General features: G+C 50.2%; 1 protein-coding gene across 1 annotated transcript in view; it reads left to right on the top strand.

Annotated features, from left to right (window-relative positions):
- Positions 1 to 22,247, top strand: part of FBN3 (fibrillin 3) — a 69,830-nt gene that overhangs the window by 23,812 nt on the left and 23,771 nt on the right. Inside the window, exons 26-41 of the mRNA XM_061422362.1 lie at positions 1,012 to 1,137; positions 2,628 to 2,753; positions 3,151 to 3,273; positions 3,444 to 3,569; positions 4,562 to 4,687; positions 6,268 to 6,390; positions 6,587 to 6,709; positions 7,405 to 7,530; positions 7,652 to 7,774; positions 8,624 to 8,746; positions 9,040 to 9,201; positions 10,153 to 10,221; positions 11,093 to 11,218; positions 15,725 to 15,850; positions 16,224 to 16,373; positions 19,564 to 19,635. Coding sequence (XP_061278346.1) covers positions 1,012 to 1,137; positions 2,628 to 2,753; positions 3,151 to 3,273; positions 3,444 to 3,569; positions 4,562 to 4,687; positions 6,268 to 6,390; positions 6,587 to 6,709; positions 7,405 to 7,530; positions 7,652 to 7,774; positions 8,624 to 8,746; positions 9,040 to 9,201; positions 10,153 to 10,221; positions 11,093 to 11,218; positions 15,725 to 15,850; positions 16,224 to 16,373; positions 19,564 to 19,635 — 1,950 coding nt within the window. The remainder of the gene's footprint in view (positions 1 to 1,011; positions 1,138 to 2,627; positions 2,754 to 3,150; positions 3,274 to 3,443; positions 3,570 to 4,561; positions 4,688 to 6,267; positions 6,391 to 6,586; positions 6,710 to 7,404; positions 7,531 to 7,651; positions 7,775 to 8,623; positions 8,747 to 9,039; positions 9,202 to 10,152; positions 10,222 to 11,092; positions 11,219 to 15,724; positions 15,851 to 16,223; positions 16,374 to 19,563; positions 19,636 to 22,247) is intronic.

Below are 22,247 nucleotides of genomic sequence, written 5' to 3'. Positions count from 1 at the left end.
AGCCGAGGAATGGGGTGGGAGGACATTGCTGTGCTGGATGTGGGTGGAGGGGGCAGAAGTAGAGAGAAGCCATGATCCAGCTGGGACAGCAGGTGTGAGTGTCGTCCCTGAAGACTGCCGGACACTGGGTCTGGCATTCGGAGGAGAAGCATGGGGACCAAGATTTGGGCAGGTTCTCCCAGGGTCGGGGTAGCATGAAAAGAGGAGAGGGCCCTGGAGAGAGGAGCCTCTTCCCTTTTCATTTTTCTCATTCATTCAGTGAACGTTTCACATGCATCTACTCGGGGGAACTATGGAGAGCTCGGATACAGGAGGCCATTTCCTTGGAGTTCAGGACCTAATAGGGAGGATAAAATAAATCCCTAGACAAACAGAAAATAAAGAGCCACTGTCAGAAGCACTTGAAAGGGCTGTATGGTGCAGTGTGAGCTGAGAACCCCAGGGATGTATCCCATTCTGTGGGGCCAAGAGAGTGGGAGTAATTGTGGTGAAGAAGGGCTGAAGAGTTGTATGGAGAAAGAACAGTGTGTGCAAAGGCCCTGGGGTGGATGTCAGGGATGGAAGGAGCTGCTGTGGGGAGGAGGGAAGGCGGAAGGGGGGACCGTGTGTGCAAAGGCCCTGAGGTTGACATGAGAGATGGGAGGAAGCCCCTGAGGCTGGAGTGGGAGGAGAGTTGTGAGATGAGTGGTGAGGCCCCTAGTTCCATGTACTAATGCCCAGTGGGGCTGGTCCTTGCCTTCCCCCTGTCACTTCTGGGGTGGGGAAGGGGTTCCTCAGGGCCTCCTTTAGCTCCAGGAATGTCAGCCTGTGTCCCTGAAAACTCTGAGAATTCCAGCTTCCCTCCCATTCTGACTCCCCTGGGTCATCCACACCCCAGGGCTCCAGACTCTCTTGGCCTCAGCCAGGGCAACAGGGTTGGGGGATGGGGGCAACAGGGGGGAGCTTCCATGAGCCCCATCACACCAACCTGGATCAGCATCTCACACCTCTTCTCTCTCTCCACATGCCCAGATGTGGATGAGTGTGCCCGGGACCCGCTGCTGTGCCGGGGAGGCACCTGTACCAACACAGATGGGAGTTATGAGTGCCAGTGTCCCCCTGGACACGCGCTGGCAGCTGAGGGCACTGCCTGCGAAGGTGAGTGTAGCTTGCAAGAGGGAGAGGATACGAGTATGTGTGTTTGTGCATCTCCCTGAGTACATACTTGTGTATTTGTGTGCATGAGTGGTCACATGCCTCAGGTATTGGGAGAGCACATTTGTGTGTGTTTCTGTGTGAAAACGGAAAATCGAGTGTGTGAGTGTGGGTCAGTGTGCAGCCATGTGAAGTGTCACTTGTGTGGTTGTGAGATGGAAGGAGTGTGTATTTGTGTGTCTGAGCATGCAGGTGTCTTTCTGGGAATGCATCTGTCCAAGAGTAAGTGTGTATTGGTGTTTGTGTGAGTCTGTGAGTGTGTAAGTGTTTATACAAGAATGATTGTTCTTATGTAAGGCGATGGAAGTGGTTATTTGTGTGTCTACATAAGGTTGTGAGAGAGTGTGTGTCTAAATGTGGGCATGTGTTTGCACACGGGTGTGTTTGTGGAGGGGGCTGTGTGCATGTAGGTGTGTCTGTTGAGCGTGTGTTTGTATGTGTGTACACAGGGGGTGGGGCTTCCCCGGTGGCTCAGCGATTAAGAATCTGCCTGCACTACGGGAGACATAGGAGATGCAGGTTTGATCCCTGGGTCGTGAAGATCCCCTGGAGGAGGGCATTGCAACCCACTCCAGTATTCTTGCCTGGAGAATCCCATGGACAGAGGAGCCTGGTGGGCTACAGTCCATGGGGTTTCAGAGTCAGACACAACTGAAGTGACTTAGCACACACGCACACAAGGGTTCTTTGTGAGTCTACCTGAGTGGATATGAAAATGTGACACAAGGGCAAATCCAATGCAATGCAAGGTGTGCAAATATGTTTATGAGTGGGCATGAGGTGTGTTTGTGAGTCTGAGTGTGCATCTGGCTATGCAGATGTGTGTCTACTGAGGGTGATTGTGTTTGTTTGCGAATAAGTGTGAGGGTGTGCTGCTGTGTGAGCTGTGTGCATGTGGCTGTGTGGATCAGGTTGTGGGTCTGTCTGCTGAGGGTGAGTGTGTATCAAGGGTGGGTTTCGGGTGTCTTGTTAGTGTGCACCTGGGTGGATGTGTGAATCAGGGTGAGGTGCCCTTTTGTACTGGGCTTCCCCAGTGGCTCAGCGGTAGAATCCACCTGCAATGCAGGAGACAGAAGAGACACAGGTTCAATCTCTGGGTCAGGAAGACCCCCTGGAGGAGGGCATGGCAGCCCACTCCAGTATTTTTGCCTGGAGAATCCCATGGACAGAGGAGCCTGGAGGGCTGCAGTCCATGGGGTGGAAAAGAGTTGAATATGACTGAAACGACTTCACACATGTGTTTGTACCAGGGTGAGATGTAGACTCACACCCATGGCGGGGGGGGGGGGGGGGGCGGGCATAGATGCAAGAGTGTGAGTGCATCATCGTGCATGCGTGTGTCCCTGTGCAGAAGGCGGCTGGGCACAGGCCCATCCTTTCCTGGGGCCCCTCCGCCACCTGCTGCCCTTACCAGCCATCCGTTTCCCCCGTAGACGTGGACGAGTGTTCCCTGAGTGACGGCCTGTGTCCGCACGGCCAGTGTGTCAACGTCATCGGTGCCTTCCAGTGCATCTGCTATGCCGGCTTCCAGAGCACACCTGACCGCCAAGGCTGCGTGGGTGAGACCGCGCCCGCCCCCAGCCCCAGCCGCGGCCCCCGCCGCCGCTTCAGTCTCTCCTGACCTCAGTCCGAGCCCCTGCCTCTACCCTTGACCACTTCCGCCCCGACAGTCAGCCCCCTGCTTGATGTGCCTCCGCCAGGCCCTCACCTCGCCCAGCCTCCCACTTCCACCTTGCCCCGCCTCCCATCACGTCCTACCTCTTACCACACCCTCACTATGCCCCGCCTCCCGCCTTGCCACGCCCCTGCCACGCCCCCAGCCCGGCCTACCTCTCCCGGCCTCCTGCCACGCCCTCGCCATGCCCCGCCTCCTGCCTTGTCACGCCTCCGTCACGCCCCCCACCTCGCCTTGCCCTACCTCCGGCGGTGCCCCCTACCTCTTCCTGCCTCCTGCAGATGTGGACGAATGCCGCACCAGGAACGGTGGTTGCCACGTCCACTGTGTTAACACTAAGGGCAGCTACCAGTGCGAATGCGGACCTGGCTACTCTCTGATGCCCGATGGGAGGGCGTGTGAAGGTGGGTGGGTGCGGCACCCTCCCTCCGGCCTGGGATGTGGGAACCCACCTGGCCCGGCCCAAATGAAGCCATCCACACCCTAGCCAGGCCACTGACCCCGCAGAAGTGTCCCTGGGGTTCCCCCTCTGTCCCTTCCCACCTGCAACCCGACCCCTACCCTGGTCCCCCAGATGTGGACGAATGTGAGCAGAATCCGGACATCTGTGATGGGGGCCAGTGCACCAACATGCCAGGGGGTCACCGCTGCCTCTGCTATGACGGCTTTGTGGCCACGTTGGACATGAGGATGTGTGTAGGTGAGGAGTTGGGACTATATACAGGTGGAGGAGGCAGCTTCACTTCACTCACCAGGCCTTCCACAAGGAGACAGGTGGGCAACGCAGACGCCAGGCCCATTCCCGGAACACGTGGGCAGGGGAGATGCAGGTTTGTTCTTGGTGGTCTGCTCCTGGCCACCTGCACCCCGAGGCCCTGCACCGAGACCTGCGGGATCTTGTTCACAGCAGCAGAGACCCCCCCAAACCTTGTTCTTTTGAATACACTTATTAAACACCCACTGTGTACCCAGCACATACAGCCAGGTGCATGCCCGGCTTTGAGAGTCACCTTATAAGATCATCAGAGACCAAGGGGTTTATGCAGAGGAAGGTGTATGAGATAGAAGGACGCTGTGTTCTCTGAGCCCTGCTTTGGGACCTTGTCTCTGTCGTCTCTGCCAGGGTCACTGCCATCTTCTGGTGGGGGCTGGTTGGCACAGGCCCTGGGGAGCAGATGTGAACTGGTGACTCCATCAGGGCAGAGCTGGGGCCAGAGTACAAGGATATGAAAAAGGGAACCCTCCCAGGGAGAGGTGTCCAGCTCAGTGCAGCTTAAGCATTCCAGATCACAGCAATCTTAGGAAACACTGAACAAAAGGGGCTTGGGACCAAGTTAAGTAGGAAATGCTGCCTCCTCCATCCCTTCTTGCAGATCCACATCGGCAATAAAGGCTCTGAAAAGGCCTTCAGGCCTTAGCTTTAGCTTAGCATCTTCTTAATGTATTGGTGTAAAATCTTTTTGGAAATGTTTGTCCGATGTGTTCCATGGAATATGAACTATAGAATGTTGACTGAATTCTCGCAGCTGCCCAGGGGTGGAATGGGGGAGCTATAACCAGTAGTGGAATCAGGGGAGCTCCCTGCCCTTGAAGATGGGCAAAAAGAACCTGGACACGGGACCCACGTGGCAGGGCACGCTGCCATGCTGCTATACCCCACCCTCACCTGCTTCTTCTCCTGTCACCCCATAGACGTGGACGAGTGTGACCTGAACCCCCACATCTGCCTCCATGGGGTCTGCGAGAACACCAGGGGCTCCTTTGTCTGCCACTGCCAGCTGGGTTACATCGTCAGGAAGGGGGCCATGGGCTGCTCCGGTGAGCTGGTGGTCAGTGGAGCAGACGCAGAGGGGCGCCCCTGAGGGACCAGCTCAGGGTCTTTGGGGTCCACCCCATCCCTTGGGGCAGAGCAAGGCCAGACCTCATTCTTACACATTTCCACTGGTGGGCCCTCGTGCTGAAGCAAAAATAGGATCTGATCACATGCCCGTGGGGCTCCCTCGATGGCTCTGCAGGGGCAACTCTGGATCCCTTAGATCCACAGCAGTTCCTAAGGCGTGTAAGCCTGATGCTTTTAAGTGTCACAGCGATGAACATTCAAACATGTCAGTCGTTCATGACCACAGACCTGGTGCCTCAGAACCACAGATGTCTCCTCTCTATAGAATGGTTCTGGAGGGCAGAGTCTGAGATCAGGGTGTCAGAAGGGTTGGTTCCTTCTCAGGGGCCCAGAGGGAGAACTGGCCCATTCCTCTCTCCTCATCTCTGGTGGTAGCCACAGTGCTTGAACACATCACTCCAGTCTCCATGTCTGTCGTCACGGGATGTTCTTCCCTCTGCGTCCAAATTTTCCTCTTCTTGTGAGATCACTGGTCATTGCATTTAGGACCCCCTGTAATCCAGGAGGACCTCATTTTAATTTGGTTACATTTACAAAGACTTGGTTTCCCAAAAAGGCCACGTTCAGAGGTTCTTAGAGTCAGGATTGAAACATGCTTTCTTGGCAGGGAGAACATAATTCTATTTGCCATCATTATGTAGTTATTTCAATGCATAGTAGAAGCAAACATTAGAAAACAGAGCATCCAAACCATGATTTCTTAGAGATCGTTGTTATACATTTTTCTTCTAAAGTACATTCACGTAAGTAAAAATGGGAGACAGCGTAAAGAAACTTTTAGCGAGGACTTCCCTGGTGGTCTAGTGGCTAAGACCATGTCCTTGCTCCCAGTGCAGGGGACCCAGATTCGATCCCTGGTCAGGGCACTAGATCCCACGTGCTGCAACTAAGAGTTCGCATGCCACAGCTAAGACCTGGTGCAGCCAAATAAAATTCTCACAAAGGAAAAACTTTCAGGGAACAGTAGCTCACTTAGGTGGTTGATGAACATCGCAGAGATGATAAGGCTGATGCAAAATTGGCTGAGGGTTAGACACTGTGGTTTAGAAGGAAATCCTGCTTTAGAGGGAGAGTGTCTTCATTAAGACAGTGACTTTTTTTGGCTGTGCCATGTTAGTTCCCCAACCAGGGATTGAACCCAAGCCCTTTAGTGAAAGCCAGGAATCCTAACCAAGGACAGTTCCTCTTATTGTCTACCCTGAGTCTCTCATGCTGCCATTTCAGACCATTTCTGGGGCATGCTGGGAGTCATGCCCTGTTGAGTTTGGGGGTTTTCCTTTTGGGCTCTGGGTGAGGGTGGAAGCTCCTGCAGTGGTGAGGGGCATTTCTGGGCCCAGTCCTACCCTAGGGAAGGTCTTTTCTCCTGCTCCTGCCCTGAGTCTCCCCACTCTGTACCTGAAGCCCTGTTTCTACTAGGCCCAGGCCTCTTGGGGGGTCCTCTGTCCTCCACCCCATCTCCTGGTCCTGCCCTTCTATGCCTGGGTCCCTCTTCTCTCAGATGTAGATGAATGTCAGCTTGGGGGACACAGCTGTGACAGTCATGCCTCCTGCCTCAACACCCCTGGGAGTTTCAGCTGCAGTTGCCAGCCAGGCTGGGTTGGGGACGGCTTCAAATGCCGTGGTAAGTGTCTGGGGGCCAGAGGTCTGGACAGAGAAGCAGAGGTGGGTGGGGTGAGTGGGCAGGCTACAGCCGGGCAGAGGTGTCTGGGTTCAGGCATGTCCATGGGGGAGGGTCAGGGTTGGGATTTGGAGGGTCTGCCTCCCCACAGCCCCCCAGCGCACACACCTGGGGGGACCCTGGGTTCCGTCTCCTGCAGACCTGGATGAATGCGCCTCCAAGGAGCATGGGTGCAGCCCGAGAGCTGACTGCCTCAACGCCCCCGGCTCCTACCGCTGTGCCTGTCGCCTGGGCTTCTCTGGGGATGGCTTCTCCTGTGAAGGTGAGGTCGGGGCATGGGATGGGAGGGCTGGAGGGGTCCAGAAAGGATGGCCAAGGGGGCTGGATTCCGAGGTGCCCACGACTCACACTGATCCACTCACTGCTCTGTGGATGCCAGAAAGGATGTACCTTCAGCCCTTGGGGCCAGAGGCCAGGCCCTGAGTCCCTTGAAAGTGCAACTGAAAGTGAAGTCTCTCAGTCATGCCCGACTCTGCGACCCCATGGACTGTAGTCTACCAGGCTCCTCTGTCCATGGGATTTTCCAGGCAAGAATACTGGAGTGGGTTGCCATTTCCTTCTCCAGGAGATCTTCCGAACCCAGGGATTAAACCTGGGTCTCCCACATTGTAGGCAGACACTTTACCATCTGAGCCACCAGGGAAGTCCCAGGGTCCCTTAGGGGCAGTCTTCTCCCCTGGACTCCAAATGTGTAGAGTTTTCTGGGTGTGGGGACAGGAATATTTGCTTTCTGTTGGCCCTCCACCCCAGATTGTGAGCGACCATGACCCCTGTCCTCTCCCTGGCTCTGACTCAATCACCTGCCCACTGAGTCGGGGTCTGAGTCCCCCCAGGCTACTTGCCAGCTCCCTAGAACTCCAGGTGACAGTGAAGAGTTCGAGTGATCAGGGCCGCCTGCCCCCACCATGTGGGTCCTCACCTGCTGACCACCAGCCCCCCTCCTTTGAGTCCCTTTAGACAGGGACGAGTGTGCAGAGAATGTGGCCCTTTGCGAGAATGGGCAGTGTCTCAATGTCCCCGGCGGGTACCGCTGCGAGTGCGAGATGGGCTTCAGCCCCACCAAGGACCAGCATGCCTGCCAGGGTGAGGTCTGGGGCGGCCGGGGTGCGGGCAGAGCAGGGGATCCCTGGAGTCGCTGGCGCTGGGGGCAGCAGGAGCGGGATAATGACCAGGCTGTGCTCACCTGGGCTCCACTCCTCCTCAGATGTGGATGAGTGTGTGCTCGGGAACATCTGTGTGTTCGGGAGCTGTGAGAACCTGCCGGGGATGTTCCGCTGTATCTGCGACGAGGGCTATGAGCTGGACCGCGGTGGTGGCAACTGCACAGGTGTGGGGTCCGCAGGGTTCAGGGTGGCAGGCTTGTTCCATCAATTCCCACAGATCTCTTCTCACATGTCCTCTACAGAGTGGAGGGAGTCCTTGTCTGACCCCACCTCCAATAGTGCCCCTCTCCATTAACCTTCATCATCATCATCATTTATCATCCCCCAAATAAATCCAGTGAATCAGGGAGACTTCTCTGGCAGTCCAGTGGTTAAGATTCCATGCTTCCACTGCAGGGGACACAAGTTCGATCCCTGGTTGGGGAACTAAGGTCTCGCATCCTGCATGCCATGCAGCCAAAAGAAAAAAAGGACGCTGTAAATCAATGAAGTCGAGCTCCCTCCACCGCAACCATCAAAATGGTCTCCCACCTGTCTATCCCAAATGGGAGTCAGCAGACTTTTTCAATGAAGGGCCAGCCAGTAAATATTTTCAGTTTTCAGCCATACAGTCTTTGCCCTGTAGCTTAGAAACAGACATAGGTGATAAGTGAATGAATGGTTGTGCTTGTGTACCAGTAAAATTTTATTTACACAAACAGATAGGGGGCCGGATTTGACCCACAAGTTGTAGTCTGCCAGCCCCTAGCTTGAAACATGTCCTCCATATTGGTTTTTGTATGTTAGCTCGTGGACTCTGCTGGCAAAGGCAAACCTCCAGGCCAAGTAGAAAAGAGCAGAGGAAAGCAGGGGGTTGCCTGGGACAGGCTACTGTCCCATCAGGCTTTCTTCCCAGGGGCCTTGTCCTTAAGACCAGCCCCCAGCAGCCAGGTATTCGACTCCCCAGGAAAAAGGCAGGAGGGAAGTGAGTTGAGAGGGGGAGGATCTCTGCTGATGCTGCCCCCACCCCACAGATGTGAATGAGTGTGCAGACCCTGTGAACTGCATCAACGGCCTGTGTGTCAACACCCCCGGCAGCTACCTCTGCAACTGCCCGCAGGATTTTGAGCTGAATCCCAGCGGCGTGGGCTGCGTGGGTAAGTATGCACTCTGCTGCAGGTGGGGTTCTGGGGTCCACGCGCTGGATGAGGCCACCTGCTCCCGATAGACAGGCCCTTGGCCAGAGCAATCATCCCTGTCTTTTGCGATACAGCCTTTGGGCTCTAGACTGACAGATGGTCAGAGTCACATATGCACACAGACACATGCACACACAGACATACATAGAGTAATACACAGTTACACATACAAGAGGTGCAAACACACACACAGACACACCCACCCTATTTCTCCCCCACCACTTGCTAACCACCCCTTTCTGCCTGTTTAGATACCCGGGTCGGGAACTGTTTCCTGGACACACAGGATCGAGGGGACGGTGGCATTTCCTGCAGTGCGGAGATCGGGGTTGGCGTCACCCGGGCGTCCTGCTGTTGCTCCCTGGGTCGGGCTTGGGGCAACCCTTGTGAGCTGTGCCCGCTGGCCAACACCAGTGAGTCCCTGAGTGGAGTGGGGACTGGAGAAGACAGAGACCTAGCCCTGGTCCAGGCTCCCTTAGGGCTTAGGGGGTCATCTCTGCTAAGGGAGGGACACTGGGAACCAGAAAGGGAGAAGGACTCGGCCTGGGTCACACAGCATATTCTCAGCAGTTCATCATCTCGACCTCTCCCCAGAATCTCCTCTGTCATCTCTTCCTGCAAATTCTTTGTATGTGTACATTTACTTGCCCACTCAGTCAGTCAACAAACACTGAGAATTCCTAGGGCAAGGAACCCAGAGAAGGATGAAATACAGCCGCTGCACCCTGCCCCCACCCATAAACCAACAGGCCCTGGACTGTTGAGAGTAGAACTATTCTAAGGGTCTGTTTGAGACATAGTGATGGCCAAAGAGGAAGCCACGGAGAGGAAGTGGGTAAGGGAAGTCTTCCCAGGAGAGGACTTGAATGAGGTTTTGAAGAGTGAGTAGGAGTTTTCCAGGCAGTGTAGGGGGAAGGATGTGTGGTGCAATGGGAACAGCATGTGCAAAGTCCTCAGGTGTGGAGCAGGGAGGCATGTGTGTACCTATTCCGGGGCATATGTGTGTGTGAATGTACATGTAAGATCTTCCTTTCATGGGGTAAACTTGTGGTCACATTAGAGTCTGGTTTTGGATCACAAGAATCCTTCCTCCCTACCCCCAACTACCACCACAAAATCCATCTGCTTACATGTTGAAGGTGAGCAAGTGTTTATACACACACACACAGATACCAGATCCTCCATGATTGTACCAGTTTCTAGGCTCCAGAGGCTGAGGAGGTAAAGGGATGTAGTTTCTATGGTAACAGGATGCCAGGCCCATTCTTGAGGCCTTTTTAGGGGACCTCCCTCCTGTGCTTCCCCTGAGCTTTGCCCAAATGCCTCACCCCACAGCCCCTCACAAGAGCTTCTTTGCCTTGCAGCTGAGTACAGAACCCTGTGCCCAGGGGGTGAGGGCTTCCGGCCTAATTCCATCACTGTCATCCTGGAAGGTGAGTTCCTGGTAGACTATCCATCCATGTACCCACTGATTGACCTTCCTTTCACGTCCCATCACCAAGGAGCAGAGTTGGGCAACTTTGGGGTGGGGGGCAGGTCCTCTCAGCTTTTCCACCTATTGGTTTGTTGATTCATCCTTCTATCCAGTCCCTATCTACCCATCCATATATCCATTCCCCATCCATCCTTCCACCCTTTCTTCTTTCCTTCCTTCCATCCATTCATCCATATATACATGCATATAAGTACGTTTATCCATCCACTCACCTACAATCCATTCATCTACTCACCTACCCGCCCACCCATCCATCCAGTCATTCTTTTCATCCATTGACCCGTTTGCTTATTTGACCCGTTCTCTGCTTTTCATATCCACCTATCTGCCCATTGATACATCTATCCTCCCATATCCATCCATCCACACATCCATCCATCCACCTACTCATTCCTCCTTTCATTTATTCATCCGCCTACTCACCCACCTATTTATTCACACTCATGTTCTTGTCCATTCACACTGTTGTTTATTCCCTCATCCACTACTTTTCATCTCTGTCCATCTGCTTACCCACCCACCCATCCATCTATTCTTCTATCCAAAGTGGATAATGAGATTGGGAATTCCATCAAGAGGGAGCTTTGTGATGGATAGTTGGATGGATGAGAGGATGGACAATCCAATGAAGGGAAAGAGGATGAATTCACAGTGACATTGACCCAGGAGAGTCTGGGTACAGCCTCTAAATATCCAACAGCTCTCGGGCGTCCTTAAAGAAGCAGGAGGTCCCAGGGGAAGGCATGGGTGTCCCCCAAGTACTCTGCTTGGGTATAGCTTCCAAGCACAGCTTCCTCACTTCCTGACAGACATTGACGAATGCCAGGAGCTGCCAGGGCTGTGCCAGGGGGGCAACTGTGTCAACACCTTTGGCAGCTTCCAGTGCGAGTGCCCACCCGGCTACCACCTCAATGAGGATACCCGCATCTGTGAGGGTGAGCTTGAGCCCTCTCCTCCCTGCCTGCATTTCTGCCCAGCCTCACCTCTTCTTCAGGGCCTGGGGGCTCACATGCCCCACTCCAGAGTCTGCTCCCTTGCCTTGCTGCCCAGGGCCCACTGGAAGGGCTGCGAAGGCTTCCTTGGAATGCCCCAATCTACCCTCTGCTCCATTGCTTCTTCCCCATCTCCCCATTGCCTGACCTCCAGCCTCCTTCCCACTCAGAATTGATCTGGGTTTATCTCAGCAGCCATGCCCTTCCTCAGGGCAAAAGCTGACCAAGGCCCAGAGCTAAGAGAGGAAGGAAAAAGACACCTAAAGAGCAGTCACACCTTTCCTTTAAGCATCCGCTTCATTTGTCTTACGGTCCTCTCTTGCATCTTAGTAACAACCAACAGTTAATTGGTGTCTGTAATTGAGTATCACCACGGAGCTGAGCACTTGCCATTCATTCATTTACCAAAACAGCCTCATGGGGGAGATGTTCCTACTATGACCCCATTTTTCGGATTCAGAAACTAAGGGAGTTAAGTCATTTGAGTGGTGAAAGTGAAAGTGTTAGTCATTCAGTCATGTCTGACTCAGCAACTTTAGCCCACTAGGCTCCTCTCTGTTCATGGGATTCTCCAGCCAAGAATACTTGGAATGGGTTACTATTCCCTTCTCCAGGGGATCTTCCTGACCCAGGGATCAAACCCAGTCTCCTGTATTGTAGGTGGGTTCTTTACTGTCTGAGCCACAAAACCAGCCAGTAAGTGATAGAAACTGGGTCCCGGCCCAGCCATCCTGATCCTTGAGCCTGAGCTGTTTTCATACAATGTATCAAATTCCTTCCTTCATCCATCCATCTGTCCACCAACCCATTCCTTTTTTTCTTTTCAGCAGTATTAACTGAGCACCTGCATACAACCAGACCCAGCATCAGCACACTAGGACAGCAGACTGTCCACTCTGAGCAGCACGCTTTAGTTGTTCAGTCACTCAGTCATGTCCTACTCTTTGCAACCCCATGGACTGCAGCACGCCAGGCTTCCCCTCTCCTTCTCTATCTCCCAGAGTTTGCTCAAACTCATGTCCGTTGAGTCAATGATGCCATCCAACCATCTCATCCTCTGTTGCCCCCTTGTCTTCCTGCCCTCAGTCTTTTCCAGCATTAGGGTCTTTTCCAATGAGCCAGCTCTTTGCATCATGTGGCCAAAGTATTGGAGCTTCAGCTTCAGCATCAGTCCTTCTAATGAATATTCAGGGTTGATTTCCTTTAGGATTGATTGGTTTGGTCTCCTTGCTATCCAAGGGACACTTAAGAGTTTTCTCATGCTTTAGAGACTCAAGGAAATGGTGAAGGCTGGGAGAGATCTAAGCTCGAAAGCTCCTTTGTATGTGTAGGTAGGAGCTGGCAAACCAGAATCAGAACCCCAAATGCTTGAAAATTATTTTATCCTTCCCTGCTTCTCCTATCCCATAGACTATCAAAAGAAAAGGGGAAAACTTCTGTCATCAAATATGGCAGTGTGCTGCATTTTTTGACTATCACAGGGCAGAAAGATTTCAACCTGAATGTTGGCCTTGGCTGTGGAGCCTTGCAGGGTCAGTTCGTGCCCTTGAGGGCTGCAGTCTTGCAGTACTTTCCAGCTTTCGGGCTCAAGGGCCCTCTACTCCGAAGCCCCGACTCCCCAGCCCTGTCCACTTAGTTTAATGCTCTGCTCTTGCCATCTTGAAATTCTTCATATACTTTAAACAAGGGTTTTCATTTGCGCTGGGCAAATTCTATAACCAGTCCTTGTTGAAAATTTTATCTGACTCCTAGAATCACTAAGTCACATGGTGATTCTGTGTTTGACTTTTCTGAGGAACTGCCAAACCGTTTTCCACAGCAGCTGCACCGTTTTGCATTTTCACCAGCAACATACGAGGGTTCCAATTTCTCCATGTTTGTTATCAACACTTGCTATTTTCCATCATTTAAAGTAATATTATCCTAATGGGTGTGAGGTGGTATCTCATGGTTTTGATTTGTGTTCCCCTAATGACTAATGAGGTTGAGTACCTTTTCATGTGCTTATTGGCCATTTGTGTATCTTCTTTGGAAAAAAATGTCCTTTCAGGCCTTTTGCCCATTTAGAAATTGGGTTGTTTGTCTTTTTGTTGTTGAGTTGTAAGAGTTCTTTATATATGCTGGACAAGACTCCCATCACCTATGTGATTTGCAAAGAGTTTCTCCCATTCTGTGGGTTGTGTTTTACTTTCTTGATAGTGTCACTGATGCACAATAGGTTTAAATTTTTATGAAATCCAGCTTATCTGGGTTTTTTTGTTTGCTTTTTGGTTTGTGCTTTTGGTGTCGTATCTAAGAATCTATTGCTAAATACAAGGTCTTTAAGATTTACCTCTGTGTTTTCTTCCAAGGGTTTTATGTGTTACCTCCCCTGTTTAGGTCTTTGTATTTTGAGTTAATTTTTTGTATTTTGAGTTAATTTGAGTTTTGTATTAATTTTTTTGTATTTTGAGTTAATTTTTGTGTATGGTATGAGGTAGGATCCAACTTCATTCTTTTGCATGTGGATATCTAATCATCCCAGCACCATTTGTTGAGAAGCCTCTTTTTTCTCCATTGAATAGTGTTGTTGAAAATCAATTGACTATAGATGTCTGGGTTTATTTCTGTACTCTAAATTCTATTCCACTGATTTATAGGTCTATCCTTATACCAGTACCACACTCTTTTGATTACTGTAGCATTGTAAGTAGTTTTAGAAATGGAGAAGCCTGACTCCTCCAACTTTTTTTTTCTTTTCTCAAGATTGTTTTGGCTATTTGGGGTTTCCTACAATTCCATATGAGTTTTAGGATCAGCTTTTCCATTTCTGCCAAAAAAAGAGAAGTCAGTGGGATTTTGATTAGAATACATTGAATCTATAAATCACTTTGGGGAGTATTGACATTTTAACAATAATGAGTCTTTTAATTCATGTCTACAGGATGTTTTTCCATTTACTTAGGTCTTATTAATTTTTCTTAGGAGCGTTTTATAGGTTTCTGCGTACAAGTCTTTCACCTCTTGGGCTGCACTTACTCTTAAATATTTTATCTTTTGGATGCTAAGTGGAATTATTTCCTTAATTTCACTTTTAATTACTTTTTGATAGTGTGCAGAAATACAACTGAAATTTCTTGGTCAGTGTTTTGTTGATCTTGTATGCTGCAATTGTGCTGACCTCATTTATAGCTTTAATAGTTTTCATTCTGTGGATTCTTTAGTATATCCTCTATGTCAGGTTCCCTGGTTTTGTAAGTTTTTGACTGGGTCCCAGAGTTCATCAAAAGTTAATTTTGTCAGTTTTTGCCCAGCTCTGTAGTTGCTTTGTGTGGAGGAGTAGAACTTCAACATTCCCTACTCTGCCATTTTTGGAAATGTCACTCCTAGTGAAATAAACTACTGCTTGTTTTTGTGTAGGCCGTTAGGAATGCTTTTTACATTTTTAAAAATTATTGGAAAAAAATCAGAAGAATAATATTTTGAGCCACATGAAAATGACATGAAACTCACATTTCAGTGGCCATAAATCAAGTTTTATTAGAGCATAGCATGCTAATTTGTTTACTCATTGTCTTTGGCTGCCTACACGCTCCTTGGCAGTGTGAAAAGCCCATCAGAGACCATTGTTGCCTGACAATGCGAAAAAAAAAAAGCCCTGGTGGCTTAGTGGTAAAGAATCTGCCTGCAGTTCAGGAGATGGAAGAGACATGGGTTTGATCCCTGGGTTGAGAAGATCCCCTGGAAAAGGAAAGGCAACCCACTCTAGTATTCTTGCCTGGAGAATCCCATGGACAGAGGAGCCTGGTGGGCTACATTCCATGGGGTCACAAAAGGATTAGACTCGACTAAGCAACTAAGCAGCAATTTGCTTTGCAGAAAAAATTTGCTGCCTCTGGACTAGGGGATTGATCTGATTGAGAATCAACTTTTTTCTTTCAATAATATTTTATTCGAAGGACTCTTGCTTCCTATTGCATCACACTGGGAAGCACGGGATTGCCCCACTCTTGGTGATAATATCATTCATTTGTAAGCTCTGGGCTGCAGTCCATGGGGTCGCTAAGAGTCGGACACGACTGAGCAACTTCACTTTCACTTTTTACTTTCATGCACTGGAGAAGGAAATGGCAACCCACTCCAGTGTTCTTGCCTGGAGAATCTCAGGGACGGGGGAGCCTTGTGGGCTGCCGTCTATGGGGTCGCATAGAGTCAGACATGACTGAAGCAACTTAGCAGCAGCAGCAGCAGGTCATATTTTTTCTTTTTTCTTAATAGAGCAGGGATCATAGTAAACTGTTTTCCCCACCTAACACCATGCTGTGTCTTTCCACATCACTAAGATATCTGTGCATTTGAAGCTGATCTTGAAACTAGACTCAAGCACATAGTAAAGTGGTTCTGGCAGACCTGGGGTGGGGAGTTATCCAGATGATTCCTGGATACAGACAATTCCTCCCTCCCTTGCAGACATCGACGAATGCTCTGCACACTCAGGCATCTGTGGCCCTGGAACCTGCTATAACACTCTGGGGAACTACACTTGTGTCTGCCCTGTGGAATACCTGCAAGTCAACGGTGGCAATAACTGCATGGGTATGAAGTATGATGATGAGAGAGACCAGTAGTTGTGAAAAAAGCACTAGCCTATGGGAGGGGCTTCTGGAAGTCTCCAACCCTTGAAAGAGTGTGGAGAGGCATGTTTCTTGGGGGAGAGATGAAGGGTGAGTGTATTTGAAATGCTGCTAGGCAGCAGTGAACAAGGCTGCAGGCTCAGGGCTGCCATGAATGGTTGTCCAGGTTGTGCACTGCCCAAGAAAGGTCAACATGTGAATGGCACTCTTCTGTGTGTTGCCTCAGAGAAGTCAAGCCAGTGGTTTTCAAATGGATTTGTGAATGAGCTTCTGCCTCTCTGGCTGTCTTCCTCTGGTGTCTCTTACCTACATCCTTCTCCCCAACCCAACTGCAGACATGAGGAAGAGCGTCTGCTTCCGGCATTACAACAGCACATGTCAGAATGAGCTGGCCTTTAACGTGACCCAGAAGATGTGCTGCTGTTCCTACAACATTGGCCAGGCCTGGAATAGACCCTGTGAGGCCTGCCCGACCCCCGCCAGTCGTGAGTGCCCCTCCCCCGCCTTCTTTCAGTCTGGCCCTTTTCAGGGCAGTGTTTAAGGCAGCCTGCTGCACTTAGGACTCCTGGATGAGTCGTTGTTTTGATTAGAGCCAAAGGGTTGAAATTCCATCCCGATCAGTGTATGGGGAAAATCAGTATATCCTGATTTTGCAGACTTGTGGAATTCAGGGTGGATCAGCAAGGCTTTCATCTGGGTTAAAGAACTTTGAAGACTCACAGATTATCTAGGGGTGGAGGGGTGTCAGTGAATGCGTGGGGCCAAGAGCGAAAAACAGAAGTGGTCAGAGACACCAGGGCCCCATGAACTGGGAAAGTAGCGAGCTCACAGAAGCTCTGGAAAGGATTACAGAAATGTCGATTGGGATGAAGAAGGGTGTTCCAGGCAGGGGACAGCAGGAGAAAAACCCTAAAAGAAGGACTGAGCAGTAGGGGTGAGCTCTATTAGAAAAACTTATCAGCCAGCTGGGCATCAGAAAGAGCTGCAGGAATGGAGTGCCCACCAGAGAGAGCAGCCGAAGATTAAAGTGTATTGTTCAGTCTCTCAATCATGTCTGAATCTGCAACCCCATGAGCTGCAGCGCACCAGCCTCCCCTGTCCTCCACTATCTCCCAGAGTTTGCCCAAACTCGTCCATTGAGTCAGTGATGCCATCCAACCATCTCATCCTCTGTCGCTGCCTTCTCCTCCTGCCCTCAATCTTTCCCAGCATCTGGGTCTTTTCCAGTGAGTTGGCTCTTCCCATCAGGTGGCCAAAGTATTGGAGCTTCAGCATCAGTCATTCCAATGAATATTCAGGGTTGATTTCCTTTAGGATTGACTGGTTTGACAAGCGTATTAGTGCTATGGAATGAATGCTTGTGTCCCTCATCCCAGATTTCATATGTTGAAGCCCTAACCCTCAGTGTAATAATAGTGTTTGGAGGTGGTGCCTTTGGGAGTTAATTAGGTCATGTGGATGGAGCCCTCTAAATGGGAGTAGTGCCCTTATAAGAAGAGACACAAGAGTTGCTCTGTGTTTGCCATGTGAAGACACAGCAGGAAGACAGACAGGAAGACTTCTCACCAGACACCAGATCTGCCGGTGCCTTGACCTTCAACTTCGCAGCCTGCAGAATTATGAGAAGTAAATGTTTGTTATTGAAGCCACACTGTCCATGGTATTTCCTTATAGCAGCCTGAACTGAGACAATGAGTTCCCTAGGGTTGTGGCAACAAATACCACAGACTTGGTGGCTTTAAAAAAAGAAAAATATGGGGGACTTCCCTGGCAGTCCAGTGGTTAAAACTCCATGCTCCTATTGCAGGGGTGGTGGGTTCAATCCCTGATCAGGGAACTAAGAGCCCACATCCTGCCCAGTGTGGCCAAAAGCAACCAACCAAACAAACAGAAATGTATTTTCTCACAGTCATGGAGGCTAGAAGTCAGAAGTGAAGGTGTGAGCAGCGTTATTCTTCCCCAGAGGCTCGAGGGCAGAATTCCTTTTTGCCTTGTCCATCCTCTGGTGGCTTCTTTGGTGTTGCTTGGCTTGTACCTGCATCATCCCTGTCTCTGCCTTCAGCTCACATGACCTCTCCTCATGTCTCTACCCATCTCTCCTTTTCTTATAAGGACACCAGTCATTGCACTGTGTGTGGGCCTAGCCACTCAGTCATGTCTGACTCTTTGAGACCCCATGGACTGTAGCCCACCAGACTCCTCTGTCCATGGGAATCTCCAGTCAAGAATACTGGAATAGGTAGCCACTCCCTTCTCCAGGGGGTCTTCCTGACCCAGGGATTGAACCCACGTCTCCTGCATTGCAGGCAGATTCTTTACCATCTGAGCTACCAGGGAAGCCCAGTCATTGCATTAGGGCTACCCTGATCTAGGATCACCTCAACTTGATTAACTCTGCAAAGATCCTATTTCCAAAAAAGGTCCCAGAAAGTCTTGGTGGACAGGAACTTTGGGGGTGGGAGGGTCATTGTTCAACCCAACACAATGGAGTGGGGAGGGGGTCATTATTGGGTATCTCTGGGTGCCAGACCCTGTTCTGAGTTCTAGAAAATAAGAATATGGTAGACCCAAGCTGTGCAGTCTGGGAGGAAACTGCAGACGGCCAAGTCTGGTCATGAAATCATCAAAATAGATCAAACGTCAGTCACAGATTATGTGCTGGGACTCGGGTACCTGCCTGAATTGTGTGCACCTGAATCTGAGCTGCAGGTCGAATACCGATGAGGCGGAAGTCCACACTAGGCTCAGTGGCCATCATGTCCCATCATGATGCAGGCAGAAGAGTGAGTGAGGGGCAGGGCAGGGACCTGGGGAAAGGGGGCACCAACCTAATGCCTGATAATGTCTGTCACGTGGGTCCAGGGACACACACCCACCTGGGGACTGAGGTCAGGTAAGCAAAATTTTGGTGTCAGCAGTGGGATATAATTAGAGAGTGAATTGCCCAGGGGACTTCCTAGCTGGCTCAGTGGTAAAGAATCTGCCTGCCAATGCAGGAGACATGGGTTCAATCCCTGGGTTGGGAAGATCCCATGGAGGAGGAAACGGCAACCCACTCCAGTATTTTCTCCTGGGAAACCCCATGGACAGAGGAGCCTGGTGGGCTGCAGTTCAGGGGGCTACAAAGAGTTGGACGTGACTTAGTGACTGAACAACAACAGCAACAACGAATTGCCTGGGGGAGCCAAAGGACAGTATCATCCTCTGTCCATGGCCAGAGTGATGAGCTGCCCTGAGTCCTCAAGGCTGAAGCAGACTGTGCTAGAGAACAGCAAAGGGAACAGTATGTGGTTGTGGTAGCGTAACAGCAGGAATATCCAGATGTGTAATGAAATCAGGGTAACAGGAGGGCAAGAGTTCCTGTTGGCAGAAAGGTGAGACTGAGGGAGAGAGGAAGGTCTGGAAGTCCAGACTGTAGAGTCTGCATTTTATGGTGAGGATGGTGGGGTGTGGCTGGTGGCACTCACAGAGAGAAGAGAATTGCCTACGTGTTGGAAGATCACACTGCACAGGGGCCTGTAACCCTCCCGGTGCTGTTCAGGGTGGAGGGAGTTATCAGAGGCCAGGTGAGCACCGGGCTACAGGGATGGACCAGGTGATCAGAGAGACAAGAGGAGGGGTCCTCCTAGCAGGGCTGCAGCCCCAGCCCCCACTCCCCTGTTTTCCTTTGCACAGTGGATTACCAGATCCTGTGTGGAAACCAGGTTCCCGGGTTCGTCATCGACATCCACACAGGGAAGCCCCTTGGTGAGTGACCTCCATGCCCCCTTCTCCCCCCTGCCACTGCCTGGAGCCCCTGGTCACTCTGTGCCCTGAGCCCTGCCCCCTCTTTTCCCCTCCCTGACAACTCTTTCCCTTCCATTCTCCTCTACCCTACACCCTCGCTCTTCCATCTCCCTCGGCCAGGAATCCTGCCCCTCAATCCTGCTCCTTTTTTTCCTTTTTTTTTTCTTTTTTTTTAAATTAAAGCAGAGAGTATTTTTAGTAAATTGTTCTTCATTTTTAAACATTCTGTTAAAATACCCATAACAGAAAATTGGCCATTTTAACCATTTTTAAGTGTCCAATTCGTAACAATAAACAGATTCACACCATCATGCAACCATCCCCACCATTCATCCCCAGAACTTTGTCATCTTCCCCTACTGAAACTCTGTTCCCATAAACACTGACTCCCCACCCCTTCCCCCAGCTCCTGGGAACCCCCATTCTACTTTCAAACTGTGGTGGAGGTCTGTGGTGGAGGTCCACAATTTATGGAGAACTGTGGTCTCCGTAAATTTTATGTCACAGAAACAGAATCATACGGTATTTGTCCTTTTTGTTTGCTGCTGTTGTTCAGTCGCTAAGTTTTGTGTCCGATTCTTTGCTACCCCATGGACTGCAGCACACCAGGCTTCCCTGTCCTCTGCTATCTCCTGGAGTTTGCTCAAACTCATGTCCATTGAGTTGGTGATACTATCCAACCACCTCATACTCTGTTGCCCCATTTCCTCCTGCCTTCAATCTTTCCCAGCATCAGAGTATTTTCCAATGAGTCGGCTCTTTGCATCAGGTGGCCAAAGTACTGCAGCTTCAGCTTCAGCATCAGTCCTTCCATTGAATGTTCAGGATTGATTTCCTTCAGGATTTCCTTTAGGATTGGCTGGTTGGATCTCCTTGCAGTCCAAGAGACTCTCAAGAGTCTTCTCCAACACCACAGTTCAAAAGCATCAATTCTTCGGTGCTCAGTTTTCTTTATAGTCCAACTCTCACATCCGTACATGACTACTGGAAAAACCATAGCTTTGACTAGATGGACCCTTATTGGCAAAGTAATGTCTCGCTTTTTAATATGCTGTCTCATAGCTTTTCTTCCAAGGAGGAAGTGTCTTAATTTCATGGCTGCAGTCACCATCTGCAGTGATTTTGGAGCCCAAGAAAATAAAGTCTCTCACTGTTTCCATTGTTTCCCCATCTATTTGCCATGAAAATCAGTCCTGAGTATTCATTAGAAGGACTGATGCTGAAGCTGAAACTCCAATACTTTGGCCACCTGATTGGAAGAACTGACTCATTGGAAAAGACCCTGATGCTGAGAAAGATTGAAGGCGGGAGGAGAAGGGGATGACAGAGGATGAGATGGTTGGATGGCATCACTGACTTGATGGACATGAGTTTGAGTTGTCTCTGGGAGTTGATGATGGACAGGGAAGCCTGGCATGCTGCAGTCCATGGGGTCGCAAAGAGTCGGACACGACTCAGCGACTGAACTGAACTGAACTTCCTTCAAGATTGACTGGTTTGATCTCCTTGCAATCCACAGGACTCTCAAGAGTCCTTTTATTATATGTCTGGCTTATTTCACTCAGTATAATGTTCCCAAGATTTACCCATGTTGCAGCATGGATCAAAGTTAAATGAGGTCTTGTACAGTGTAAGTTAAATGAGATCTTGTACCTGAATGCCAAATTTCAGCTGTGCGGTATTTAATTGATGAACCTACTTTCAGTTGTCTTCATCCCATAGATGTATTCTCCTTATTTCCTTTTTTAAAAAATTAATTAAGTAATTAATTTGGCTGCACTGGGTCTTAGTCGTGGCACACAGGATCTTCGCTCTTTGTTGCAGCATGCGAGATCCACTCCCTGACCAGGGATGGAAGCCTGGCCCCTGCGTGGGGAGCTTGGAGTTTTAGCCCCTGGACCACCAGGGAAGTCCCTCTCCTTACTTTCAACAATTGGAACAGAGCAGATGAGATCTGATTCCCTTCCAGCCACCCCTTCAAATCTCAGTCTCTTTCCCCCTCTCTCAAGGGTTCAAGGTCGTAAATCAGTCCCCCAGTGCACTCTTAGGCTGATTCCAGGTTCTTCTTTATAAACAACAGCTTTATTGAGATACAACTCGTGCTTTATTCCTGGAGTGCTTCTTTCTAGTGCCTTCTTCATGCATTTAAACACATATTGAGGTTCCCCCCATTGAAAAGGTATGGCATTATTTTCTGGGAGTTGGACATAAATCCTATGCTTTCCCACATATTGTCTGTAGGACAAAAAAAAAAAAAAAAAACAACCTTTCTTTTTCCCCCCAGAAAAGAGTCGTGAAGAACCAGCCAGGCTACTACACACAGGACTGCTTCCTCCTACATCCTACTTTGTAGTATTCCAAGTATGGACACATCCCAGGTCATAAGTCAGTTCCCCGTGGATGGACACTTAGGCAGATTCCAGGATCTCATAGAAATAAAACAACAGCTCTCCTGAGATATAATTCACACACCATACACTTCACCCATCAAAAGTGCACAGTTCAGGGGCTTCCTTGGTGATCCAGGGGTTAAGGCTCTGTCCTTCCACTGAAGGGGGCATGGGTTTGATCCC

This window comes from Bos javanicus, chromosome 7 (assembly GCF_032452875.1).
Source record: "Bos javanicus breed banteng chromosome 7, ARS-OSU_banteng_1.0, whole genome shotgun sequence".
NCBI classification, from domain to species: domain Eukaryota; kingdom Metazoa; phylum Chordata; class Mammalia; order Artiodactyla; family Bovidae; genus Bos; species Bos javanicus.
This window is presented reverse-complemented; position numbering and strand designations above follow the sequence as displayed.